At 32.4% G+C, this 14521-nt stretch overlaps 1 protein-coding gene across 1 annotated transcript; it reads right to left on the reverse strand.

Annotated features, from left to right (window-relative positions):
* Nucleotides 1-214: 214 nt before the first annotated feature.
* LOC124353979 (UDP-glycosyltransferase UGT5-like) lies at nt 215-11384 on the reverse strand. Its single transcript, XM_046804083.1, has 5 exons — nt 10554-11384; nt 8150-8372; nt 2359-2578; nt 801-928; nt 215-409 (listed from the first exon to the last, which is right to left on the reverse strand). Exons 1-5 carry the CDS (start codon nt 11349-11351, stop codon nt 252-254), a joined length of 1527 nt encoding a protein of 508 aa, XP_046660039.1. The 5' UTR covers nt 11352-11384; the 3' UTR covers nt 215-251.
* Nucleotides 11385-14521: the final 3137 nt, after the last annotated feature.

The raw sequence follows: 14521 nt of genomic DNA on the forward strand, positions 1-14521 counted from the left end.
GATAATGGTATACATATGGTACCAAAATAGTATAATGATGGTTAAGTAAATATCTCTGTGATCGATAATAATAACGTATCCAAATATAGAGCATGCATAACGTAATTATGGTTTTAGAAAAGTTTGAATAGTTGTTCATAGACGTCTTACCAATAGAATACTTGAATTATTATTTTCTTTGTCAGCTGAAGGAAAGGAAATAAAACTCATATTATAAAAAGTATAAATGTATTTAATGAAACATAGCAAGATTACTGTATCTTCTTCCTCGATGAGCCAAGTTGAAGAAAGTGTGGAATTTTCAAGCGTCGAGCAAGCCAGTACATCACTAGCAGGAGACCAGCGAGACAGACCAACAGCACCACAGCGACATCTAGCAGCCAAAGCTGGTACCACGGCATATCCACAGCTGCACATCAATAACAATATTCTTACTCAAAATCATGATGTCTTAAAAGTGTGTAGATTACTGATACAATGTTGATACAAGTCCAAAATACTATCATTAATTGGCAGGGTTAACTGTGGACTCTTAACAACTTTTTAAATATATTAACAAAGAAAATTAGAATTATAGGTACTTCTCATAAATACATTAATACACAAGGAGCCTTTGTTTGAATAAAATGAGTCGCTTTTTGACTCACTATTTGCGAATGTAAAGGGGAAAAAGAGGTTGTATTCTTCTTAGATTGAGATACCCTACCCAGAAAAAACCTTTTAACTGAACATTTAAAAACTTTTTATGTAAAATATTGAAAAATATGAATGTATCTATGATGATTGAGTATATTACAAACCTGGTGAGCGGAGATGGCGGGCACCCTTGTGTCTCAGGACGTACTCTGTCCAATAAACTGCCGTGTCCAGTGGAGACATTGGCCTGTCCGTGAACCGTTCTGACAGGTCTTTGGCCTTCTCTCGGTAACTGAATAATATGGATGGGGTTTAGACATATTTTGTAATATTGCAATTATTTTTGAGAATTGAACCAAATAGATATTAATAGAATTAGAGAATTATACAGAGTACACGTGGACCAATAAGACCATGAGACGTTTATTCTAAGAATATTTTAACGTACCCATTTCGTATCTATGACCCTCTAAATCTTCCTCAAACAAAAAGATATGTTTGAATAAACAACCTTTCAAATAGAATATCCAGGTTTATCAGTGAAAACTTATATTGTGTTAGAAAACCTATTTGAGAGTTTTTAAGAATATTTCGATAGGAATGATAACTTCTTAAAATTTTAAGCAGCTGCCTAAATTTGAGGTGTACTCTTGTAATGCTATTCACTTTTCCCTAGATATTTGTTTCAAGTGTCAAACGCCATTTAGTAGAGCTACATTTATTTACATTACATAAACTAACTTTTCAGTGATTTTATGTTTGAAAATCTAATAATTATATTTCCAACACTATTCAATCAGTTTTCAATCACATATAGTTTGTCTAAAGTTGATTGTTTTTCCACAAAGCATATTGCATCGTTTAATACAAAAGCTAAACGTTCGTGCTATCATTTAGCAATTAATTATCTTCCTTTCATCCCGGTCAAAGCAGGTTTGTTCCAATTGAAATTCCAGTTTGACTACGAAATAGTTTGCAGATTAACTGTGGCGATGTGATTTGTGTTGTTGATCCCTTGTCAATATGTTTAAAATATTTCAATCAAGATTATCGAGATGGATTTGCAAGTTAGTGCTAAATTGGTTTCATATTTACGTATAGAAATATTACATTTTAATTTTTCATACATAATAATTTTGTACAATTTTGCATTAGACTTTTTGACTGTTTGGATTTATTGTTTATTACAAAGAAACGTGAGTGGAAATGTGCAAAACAACTAGAGTTAACTCAAAACATTTCTTTTATAATTAAATAATAGTAACATGTACTTTTGACTGTTTGACCACTTGTGATGGTATCAATTAATTGTATGTGTGCAGATAAGGGCTATTCTAACATGGAAAATTATACTATCGTTGTACGCGTACCTATATTTATCTTAGAGTTTTAAGATTTGTTAAAGTTATGTGTGATTACAACAAAATATTTATGTACTTCAAGGTTCATAATTATAATACGGTTTCATTAGTAAATGTCCTAAAATACATCTTCAATTAATATAATTATAAACAACCAAAATTTATACACTTTTTTGCTGACTATATAACTCAATGTTATCCTTTTTTTTATATTGAGGACTCTGAATTATTTTTAAATTAAAATATGCTTTTCTCTGTTTGATTTTATTAAATACTGTATTCACAAGTATCTTTGAGTGTTGTTTGTAAGTATACAGAAATTATTATATTGTTTAATAGTGGATTATTATTATTGTGATACCTGGAATCGAATAAGACAGCTCGGAGCGCCTCCAGCACCGTGTCTTTGGAGATGTAGTCATAATCCAGCTTGACGGCGGCTCCCAGGGAAGTCAGATGGGCCACGTTGTTCCCCTGGTCCCCGAACATGGGGATGAGCACTATGGGGACCCCAGAGGTTATCGCCTCCCCGGTCGACAGCAACCCACCGTGACCCATGAACGCTCTTATTTTGGGGTGGGCTGAACATTTACAGACAAATTTTAATTTAATTTTAGTAAAACATTATGGTTGTTACACAACTCAACTGTAAGTAGGTATTTGGGAGAGTTGGATGTATATTATTGTACATTTTTATATACCAGTATTGTAATTTTGTTTGTAAAACATACCCAACATAATACCCACATTGGTATGATTTCTTGCAACTTTGGAATTTTATAAGGGCCCTATTTCAGATTCTTGCCTTACACTTTATCAAGTCGTAACAACACTGTGCGTATAATTCTGTTTCATTCTGTAAAAGAATAGTTTAAAACTACTCGATATCATATTAAACTCTTCCATAAAAGTATCAAAATATCGTATACGAATAATTTAAACAAGAACTTTTAGTTGAACAGCCACAAACTAAGATAGATTTAATTGTTCACTGAATCAACGAGTATGTCGTTCTGACTCTAACAGCTCCTGAAAACCTCTGAGAGCAGAGTACTCTATCTTTAGCACACCTCACTTCTGGATCCACGGCCTAATTTTTAAGAACAGTATTCTCTGGTACATCTCTGGTCTCTCTCTCTCTTTCTCTGAACAATTAATTAACCTTTAATTAATTATCATTCTTAAGGTTTTATATACCTTAAATCACAAAGAGACTAACTGTAAATGACGTGCGTTCAGCAAAGTGTCCTACAACTCCATATAACGTTTAAAGTAAAGGTTACTCTCCTAAGGTTTTATACCACCTTGCTATGTTTATAATAAACTCTTCTTAATCCACTTAAAAGAATGTATACAGTAAAAAAGTAACTAATTAAACAGCACAACTGAAATTTTCTGTTTATTTGTAACTTGGCATGACAGACAACGTATGGTTAAACACAGCATATCCTACACAGCATTTTTGTGTTGTTGGTGTTTTTTGTGTGATCTGACTAACCTGTATCAGGATGTTAATTTTTAATACATTGTATTGATTTCTATTGAAATTCGATGTTTGTATATATATATATATACACATCGAATATATATATATATATATACACACATCGAATATCGAATATATAACATTTTGCATGTGTGAGTGCCCACGAAAACTTTTTTTTTTTTACTAATCTAAAAGACTTGTTACGTAATATCAGACAATCGTCAAATATTTAAAAAATTTTCCAAAGACAGTATTCGATTAAAATCACATACAAATTAATTATAATTAAAATCAGCAGTTCTTAAACAAGTGAAAGGTAGCATACAATCGAATTCATCTAAAATTTAACCAAATAGTTTTCACTGAATCGCTTAACGTTGGTGATTTGTAATACTAATATGAATAAATGCTCCGGCCTCGATTAAACTCAGCAACAAACGCATACATTTCATTAATAGCCACATCAAACACATTATTAATGTATGGGAATGGGTAACCATCCGCCTCCCTCCTGCATTACTATGTGAACACCTGTTTGATCCCACTCATTAACTCTGCGTGGTTTAGAAACAAATACATAGACGGGCGTTGTTAACTTAACATTTAAAAATGCATTACATTTGAAACATGGTATTGCATATTAAACTGCGCTTTGGTTTTATATACGGTATATGCGTATTATAAGCTTTTCTAATTGGCTGAGAAATCTTTCATTCTAAAGGGCTGGAAAAAATTCATTTTAGTCTGTTTGTCTGTCTATTTTTATGTGATTGCAACACGAAAGGCAATTCGAAATAATTGCATTTTATATGTTTTGCAATAATGATCAAACTGTTATATCTAGAATTTAATCCAAGATTCTTTAGTACTTGGAAAACGTTTCGTGTGTTTGCAATATGCAGAATTTACATCATTGCAAACTATGCTCATATTCCTTCCCTATGATACAGCTCTCCATCAAACATACTGCTTAAATTAACCATTTAGATTTTTTTCACACCAGTAATTGAAAAAATTTATATTAAAAATATAGTTTTTTCCATGTTTTTAAAACTCATCATTGAGAATCAAGAGAAAATTAGACATATCTTGCCCACAATATTTAAATAAATTTCATTTCAGTACTCGTAATAATATTTAAAAAAACATAGGAATTACTTATAAGGGCTGATCGTTAGCGAAGCCTATCAATCATGGGACTGGAAACATTTCATTCTGTCTCTCTGGCTATCTGTGACTCTGTCCGCACGATATCTCAAACGGAACTGACCTTTAAATTTTTTAATTTAAATTTTGAACGCAGATTTGGTGAAGGTTACCTTGTGGTATTTGCCTGAATGTTAATAACGATTGTACAATGTACATTGATCTTATGTGTACACATGATGGAAATAATCCTAACTATCCCCAATATATCTCGAGAAAGATTTAATTGATACAATTTCCATTTTGCCTGCCGTGAAATATGAAAATCTACTTTCTGAATAATTATTTATCTGTCTGTCTGTCCTCAGGATTTTAAGAAAGAAATGTGCTTTATATTTGAATTTTTGCATGCATACTCTAAGACTCCTGTCCTCACGTAGGTTTGTGTAATCCTGTATCTGATATTCTATTACAGAAATATATGTAGGTTAATTAGAAAAATTTATATTTATCATATTATGTATTATAAAAAAACTTCTTTGCTATCATTACAACTATTTATAATAATTACTGGACAGATGCGTCACACACTACTGTAGTGAAAAATTACAAAAAACCGTTTCCCTTAACTGAACAGATTGATACACAATTGACTCTCCAATGCATCAAAGGTTCAACGGTTTATGAGGAAACCAAAGAGGCCTTTTCCAACTGATTCATGACGCATGTTGCGATGAATCGGCTTGACATTGTGTCCAGTAAGCTACTTACCGCAGTGGAGTTGGTAAGGGATTCATGCGGTTTTTAAATAAACAGTAGCATAACTTAACAATTGTTGAAATTTTGGTGTTTTGACTTGTTTTAATTCTTTTCATTCCTGGTTAATATGAAAGTATTCCGTGTATTGTTTACTGGAATATAAAAACTATTTCTCATCATCAAGCAAACGGTAAAATGTTAACTGTCCAATTAGATGTAATTGTATATTCATGTATCGTACTATAATACCCGACCACTGTAAAAGTTATAATAGCCTTTACCCAGTAAGGAGGAACTATCAGACTAATTACAATAGTTGTAAAATAATTTGCCTGTCATCCCTTCTTCATATTCACACGATAATTTTAAAATTATAATCTTAATTTCTTAATCTTAACGAGTAAGTATTGGTAATAATTAATATCTTAATATACCTAGGAATGGTATTTACCAATGGGTCGTGGTTTATGATTTATTTACATCGCAATAAAATGACTACATGGAATTGATATATAATATATATAAACACCATCTTTCCTACAGCATATTACTGAAATTCCAAAACATGTTTCAAATTTCAATTATTTCAGAAGCATCTTTGCTTACAAGCGAATGTTTAAAACATTCCATACTGAATAGTGTAGTGAAAGTTTTAACATTAAAAGGAATTGAAAGCAACATTATTAACGTATCAACAATTCGTATAGGAGCGTAGTATGTACAACTAAATGTTAACTGGAGAGAAAAAAATTTCAAATTTGATTAAGTACAGAAATAATCTCAATATGGTTATACTTCAATGTATTTGCTTACTTGTTATTAATTGTAAGGATAACGTTTTGTCAGTGTGAGATGATACATAGGCGAACCAATTAAAATATAGAAAGTAGAACATTGTCAGGAGTATGTACAGAGGACGGTTTGGTAGTTGTGTAATAAAGGTGTTGCTTTCGGGGAATGTGTTTTTTGTAAAACTATTCGAATGGATAAAACAACTCATACTCTACTCCAACTGTCAACATCACCACCAATTCATTGGATACTCCATAAGATATCGGCACAGAACCTTCAGAAATTTAGTTTATTTGACTTTTATGAAAGTTGCTTTGATGAGTCGTCCTAAGTGCTTTCTTGTAATAAGCATGGTTGAAGCTACATTAGGTACACTCTGCATTTTCAAGGCCACAAACTGATGGTAATCATTGGTAACGTGATTAAAAGGTTCTCCTCCTGTTTTTGGCCACGCTTTAGTAGACGGTTGCAGGGACCGTGCCAAGGCACTAATGTATTAAGTGGCAGGTAAGAAGTCGCAGGTGAGTCCTGTACTGTATAGCTGGTGGTTTGCTGTCTTCAATTTTGAGTTGCCTTGCTATTAATCTTGCTTTGAGGTGCTTCTAATGTTTACTTATTGTAAACGATTTTAGTGTGGCTACTAGAAGTTACTACTAATATCGGTTTCGAGTGGAATCACGTAAGTTTTGCACGTGTACGAGTACTTCAGGTTCAAGTAAATTGTATTTCCGACGCCAATGTTAATTTGCTTTGTTGCTACGATCAATAGCCAATGTCCGAAGTATATATGTATGGTCTTTACTCTGGTATCGGTATTTTTATTATTCCATAGTTCATTTTTCATTGTTTCCTGATCAAGAAAGAAATGTATATATACGTACATAGATCTGAAAAGCCTACTTCCAAAAGACAACTAATATAGATTTTATAACAATCTTTAACTTTTTATATATAATACTTCATATTTGCTAAAAATATAAAGTTTAACGTATATTTTTACTAAATATTTTAATTTTCTTCTCTGGATATTTCGTTACTCTGTGCTACACAGCGGTAAGGCAGTAAAGGTAAGAAGTAGTTATTATCAAACATTTATAATATTATAGGACGTTTTCATCCGTAATTAACTATTAAATTATGAAAATTAATTCACATTTTTAATTGCAATCAATCAATTGGAAAATTCACTGACTGTCATAACTAATAGTGTGAAACATTATAATCTTCAAAATAATCGCACTTTTTATATATTGTAATAGTTTGTTGAACAGACTCAAATACTTAGGTTGCATCTATATTAAGATTCAGTTGCAAAGTCTTCTAGATGTTATCCCCATAAAAAACTATTTTAAACTTCAGACACATTTACGATCGTACTTTTAGTGATAGAATTATGGAGAGGTCTCAGTTTAAATATACCATTAACTCTAATCTATTATATTATTTTAGATATTTATATTGGTGATTCTGAAAAATCGATAACTTCTACACTTTAATGTTTGAATAGTCAAAAAGTAGATTCTTAACAATAAAAACTAAATATATAAGTACGCTATAAGTCTTTGAAATTTAAAATTGATCTTATGTAACAAAACTACAGCTAGCTCTTTATGGAACCATTTCATAGTAAGAAGAAGCAATTAACAGTACAGCATTTAGAAATAAACTGAAACGGTAGGAATCTCTCTTATTTTGATGAATAAAAATTTACTCTTCATTATAATAATGAACAACAGACGGACATGACACTGCTTACTGCGGGATCACGTCTGGTTAACGAAGGTAGGCAGCGTCATTGTAACATTTACTACTACTTTCTGTCCATTCACGGCTCCATCATTCCATTCCGTCATGGTACAGTCGTGTATCAGAGTCTAATACCATTCAAAGTTTTGAAAGCAAACCAACAAAAAGATTCCGTATAATTTACTGGAAATACTGTGAAACGTGTTGATTGCTTAAAACTTACCCAGCACGTCTCGCTCAGGCAACCAGTTGCTGATCATCACGTTGTCAGGTTTGCCGGGCAGACTTTCGTTCTCCCACTTCATGACAACACGGACCGGTAACTCGGCGAAAGCCTCCATGATGGCCTGTCTTTTGTTCACCGGAAATGAAGATGACTTTAGCACCGATCCCATGGAAAAGATGATGGCCCCTTCCGGTGACTCGTTTAGAAATTTTTTCAAGTCCTGTAAGAAGTAAAGAACATAGTTAATATCCACGACCGGCGCTTAGGCTCAGCACATAATTCAGAAATAAGCGTATGAGAGATTAAGGATAATCTCTTGACAGACTATAACTTGGTTAAAATATTGCTATTTGTCTTATTCCTTCCTGCAGTCTTATTTTATAAATAGAACAAATCTAAATAACATTTATCGAAAATTACCTCTTTTTATCAAATTTATTAGTGTATTATTAAAATGTATAAAACTATTATTACCAAACTATTTACTATTGGTACATCACATGAAAAGTTCTGGGGCCCAAAAGTTCTAGTTACGGCCCTGGAAGTTGACTTGTGTGTTTATAATGGACCTTTTTCAAAAGTGACATGCAATATGTATTATAACAACTTACCAAACTGAACTACTATTCAAATGGAGATAATTTTAACCTGATACAGTTTTGATCTTGTACCTATTTTGAAATTATTTCAATATTTGTTTTTCTTCAATACTGCTGTGAAATTGATTAAACCCATAATGCAAACTTAATATGACAATTGCAAGGTTTTTTATATTTTATCAAATAATATTAAAATAAATTTAAAAACTACTGAAGTACGACTTTATTGGCTTATTTCATTATTATATCGTATAAAGATGAAAAATTCCAATGTTTAGTTTGCACGACGTTGTTTATAAGTATGTATATATAATTCAAATATATCTTACCTAATATATACAGACAGAGAAGAGATCTCATCCATTATCTTTTCAGCATGTTAAATATATTTATTTCAATTTATTTTTATTTTATTTTATTTTAAATTTATGTGTTCCTAAGCTTCATCAAAATTTCGATTGGAACATAATCTGAACTAAATTCTTTATGACAGTAAATTAGATGTATACAATACGATTTGACTACCGGAAAGTGGAATAAGGAGCAGTTTAGAAACAGAAACTTAAGCTCAGGTTGGAATTTCAAGGTTTCTCCATAATCACAGCAATCATTATAAATGATGACCTTCACTAACGGTCAACACTGTTATAAACCAGCTGGCGTAATTTTATACAACCAACCCGAGACGCTTTATTTACAAGTTGTACTTAACTTCGTTATGTTAAATTGTTTAAGTTGTTTACAAAAAATAGTATTAGAAACACGACTTATCTGTTCACAGTTTTTTGCATGGCTCCAGGTGGTTTCAAGACAATATTCTGACAAATACTGTTCCCAAATACAATGCCTGTTCCCTTCTCACATAATTCATTCACAATTAATTGGAATACGGTAATTCAGGAATGTCTAGTTTGAAACTTGAATTCTATTTATATATCAAGTTGTAATTATATATTATTGTAAATTAATTTGTATACAAACATGGTTAATGAGTTTTTAATTATTTAAATGAGCTATAAATAGTTAAAATATAATCAAAATCCATAGAACTTTTGAAAAAAGCTATCTTGTAGCAAAAATGTAGCTTCACTGGCAAACATATTAGTTACTATCATTTATAATCCCAAACGTAAAAAATTGTTAAAATAAAAATATTTTCTGGATAGTGTCTGTGATTTTGTTAAGCACTGAATGGGATGTAAAAAAATTAAATCAAGCTTTTATAGTGGTCTCTAAATTATTTTTTGTTTAATAAAAATAATTTTTTGAAGCTAAGGGCCTGAAAAATAATAATTTAATACATATCTAGATATTTACCCAATACAATTGCATGCTAAATATCTAACAGATGTACTCGGCCGTTATATTTCTCAAAACCTATTCTTACATACATACAAGCACTCATGTACAGGTATACTATACTTTTGTATACTATACTATGATCGATATTTTTAAGTTTTCAAAATATAAACTAGGGTTTTTATTGTGTTAGAAGATTAGTAAAAGTGAGTGGCAAATATGAGCAAATCCACCTAGTACTAGGTTTGCTTTCTTAAAAACACGCGTATAAGGTAATCATAAAATTCATAACCACTATAAATCATATTTGTTCAAAAAGAACGAGGTGGTATTAAGGGATCTTAATGTGAGTTATCGACAATTTGTAGAATATATTACAGAACACTTTGCTTGGATAGAATGTAAGATATACTTGTAGGTAAACTTTTAAGCACAAACGTGTAATTTTGTTATTTTATAAGTGATCAATTTAAGGATTTGGCTTGTACCACAATAAAGTTTACCTTACTGAGAGGTTTGACGGGTTTGATGTGTATCCCTCCAACCTCGATGTGGGCGGGAACAAGAGGGCGGCTCCCCAGCAGTGAGAAGTGAGTGTTGACAAGTATTAAACTAGCGTTGTGTACCAACTGTTCCAGGGGCGGAACCCCCTCACCCATCAACTGATAGAACCCTCTTTGTTCCCACAGGAGCACGAAGAACCTCTCAACAGCAATCATGAGTGTGTAGGCGACATTGATCACTCTGTGGAAGAGGCCCATGCGGTTAGTGAATGGCAGGTTGATGTGGGACACGTACGCGGGATAGTTCGGCGTCCCGACAATCCTGTCCTGATCCGGGCTCGTCTTGGCGGAGTTGAACCCTATATGGGGCACTTTGTACTTGTGCACGAGGCCAAGGAAACAGTCCGAGTCAAACATTTCTAAAATGATCAGATCAAAGCGGGCGTCCGACTCCAGCAGATCGAGGACAGGTTTAGACTTAAAGATCTTAGAACACAGGTGAAGACCAACGTTGGACACAGAGAAGGTATCTGACATCGTATCATCCCCTCCTCCGATCTTAACCCTGTTCAGCCTCAAGGGGGAGGTCCCCATCAAACTGATGTCGGTGTAGTTGGCCATCGGGGTCTTCTGGGGGTAGAAACTCATGACGGTCATTTGATGTCCTCTGGCGGCCAGCTCCAGGACGAGAGGCTCGAAGACATCGAAGTGGCTCTTGCCGGGATGGGGGAACACGGCGAGGATATTCGCAGACAGAGCGGAACCCAAGAAGCAACCGAAAACTAGGAAGGAATACATTGTTTGTAGTAGAACTTGACTGCGATATATGTGTAATCTTCGATAGTAACATCAGTGTTGGGGAACACTCGCCAAATTCTCCCCCTATCTATGACAATTTTGGGATGAATTACGACAAGCTACTAAGGTAAGGCAGGTCTCACGTCACGATGTGCCGCCCAATCCTGCTGAGACTGACTGATGCGGAACCGGTCTCCACACTCTCTTATACAGTTGTACAAGACTGGCATTCAGTTTTTCCTTGTGGGAGGGCTTCATCAATATATAACTTTTAGGGGTGCATTCAGGAAATAGTTATGGGAAACAATGAAGAAAATGTTGTTTGCAACAGATAATAAACGCAAATTAAATTACAACAATTGCAAATATCTAGAGGTAAAATGAATACTGTTTAAGTGAAAGTAATAGTTTAAATGTCTCGAATGCGTGTATTTCCTGTACACGTATGTACTACGTAATATTATAATTTTATTAACTTTTAATTAAATTTGTTCACAATTTAACGTGATATTTATAGATTTTAAAGGTACTATGGGACAGTTTCATCTATAGCAGTATTTCAGTGTTATTTTTGCTTAAACTTATGTACTAAATTAATGTAAATAAATGTTTTAAATCTTTAAAAGCAAACATTAGAACCTAACACTTGTAATTGGATTATTGAATATTAATATTCGCAACCTCCATTTGTTTTTTTCTGATTTTACAGTGTTAAGGTTTATCGTCTAACTGATTTGATTCTGTATGGGCGGATAAAAAAACTTTTTGGGAAGGTAATTATATTTTTCTATGTTGGTAGCCCTGCCTATTCTTGAGAAGAAATAAATGTTTTAATCACCATTCAAACTCTGTTGGGAACTCACAGATGCTGCAACCAAACTAAATTGGAGATTTTCACAGATGAGACTTATTGCTGTTGTTTTGGGAAATTATCTTGGCGTTAATTACATTATCACAAATATAGTTCATTCATTTTATTTAGAATAAGTCATTTAACATATGATATATTGAACATTTGTAGCTCCTGATCTATCATAGTTTTTAAATCTTTGCGCAGTTCAAATGTTTCTAAGGTAATTACAAACTAAATTCTCCATAGCTAAATGGTTGGCCACTATTGGTTACAGTTAAAAAAACTTGTGAAATGGAGGTTCAAGGAACTAGAGCCAAATCTGTAATGCATAAAAAAAGCATTTTCACTCAAATTTTAGAAATCACGCTATATATAATAAAACACGCACGCACGCACGAGTGCATGCACAAAGATATGTATTTTTATTTGTATACATACATACATATGTATTAAAATTTCAAGAAAGATAAATTTTCTACTCGTGAAAATTTTAAAATGATATACATAAACAACCCACCAAGTAGTTATATTCACAACCATAAATTCATTATTTATTACATATATTTAAAAGGGAGAGGGTTACCAAAAAAACGGAACCTAAATCCTTCGGTCGGTATCATTAATAATTATTCTAACCTATTATTATGACCCAACATGTAATTCTTTAAATCGTGACGTTCTATGTACATATGTCTGTCTGTCTGTGAGATCACTCATTATAAAATGTGCTAGAGATTTGAAACTTGGTACATAGATTCCTCTTGTTATAAGGAAAAACTATTAATTATGTACAAAAAGGAAAAATTGCATATAAAATAAAATGCACTTTCGAAAATAATTTTATGCTGGTCTTATGAGTAACAATGATGTAAAAAAAAAAGATATAGCCAATAAAGATATTAATAAACATAGTATAGTCATACGACATTTTACCATGTAACACAACAAAATACCTTGTTGGATTGGTTGGTAAGACCGCATAATATATTACATTCTGGTGGTGGCTTCGACACTGTTGAATCAGTTTATATGTTACTATATTATACATATTATATATGTACTGTATATACAAAACACTAATAAAGAATGCACATTATAATCGTTGGGTTGTACTAATTGATTAATATTTTGCAGGAAAGTCAACGTTAAAGAACGCCTTCAAGAATGGAAAATACACTTAACAGCTCATATAGTATGTATTAACGATTAAATCAAAGAATTCGAGTACAGATTTCAAAGGAATTGTATGATTGTTTGTTAAAAGATGCGTGGAATTAAATTTATAATTTGACGTTTATTGTATATAACTTATATTGGGATTTCAACTTAATTAAATTTAAAACACACAAACCAATACTTAAGTATTGAGATAATTGTTGACTTGGAACTTGAAAGGAAGTGTGAACATGTATTATTTTTCTTCACATGTGCTGTAAAAATAAAGACAACATTTCAATTTTTGATGTATCGCTACAGTTTATCCAAAATTTATGTAGCCAAAAGATTTAAAATTCAATTTTGGCAAAAACTGACCCATTCCGTGGGTATAGGCTACTGCGCGAAAATGATTTATTTTTATTTCCAAATCAATTTAAAGGTATATAACGTACTTCTTTTGTACTCTATTTTTATTACTTACCTTTGATTAAAACTATTGGTTTAATCACTGCCAAAGCATAGGACTGTTAAATGTCTGGATAACGGTGCAGGCCATAGTACAATAAAACGCCCATTGCATAGTGTAAAATAAGATGTCAAAACAACACTAACAGCAAAAACTTGACACTTAACACCTGATCAGTGTTGCCACATGTAGGGAAAACTATCACGGTAAATTACCCGGTCAAGGTAAAAATATTTTCCTCCCTCACAGTCCTCTAACGAGAAATGTCGATTTCACAGTTGAAATTCGGTTTTGAGGTATCGATTACATATTATAGATTTGTGGATTGAATAGAATTAGCGTATATTAATAATACTTTTTTCTAAATAAATAAATATTATCTACAGCAAAATGGTTAATCATCCTTCTTGCCTACACGCCTCCGATATTCATTCACGGCTGTGCTAAGTACTCAGCGCCTGCTATTACAGAACGGCAAATAACAGTCTGCAACGACCAGTACAAAGATTCATATTTTGTAGGGACCCGATAAAACAGAATTTTTCTTCAGCATGTATGTGTATTTAGTTTAAAGGTCTATTCTGAGAAAACAACTCCTGTTCTAAAAGATAACAAAAGTTTCTCCGTTTTATTTTGAGATATACAGTTCATAATTAGCTCGTTTTAGAATATAGCAATTCAGATTGAAAGGTT

This window comes from Homalodisca vitripennis, chromosome 1 (genome assembly GCF_021130785.1).
Source record: "Homalodisca vitripennis isolate AUS2020 chromosome 1, UT_GWSS_2.1, whole genome shotgun sequence".
NCBI classification, from domain to species: domain Eukaryota; kingdom Metazoa; phylum Arthropoda; class Insecta; order Hemiptera; family Cicadellidae; genus Homalodisca; species Homalodisca vitripennis.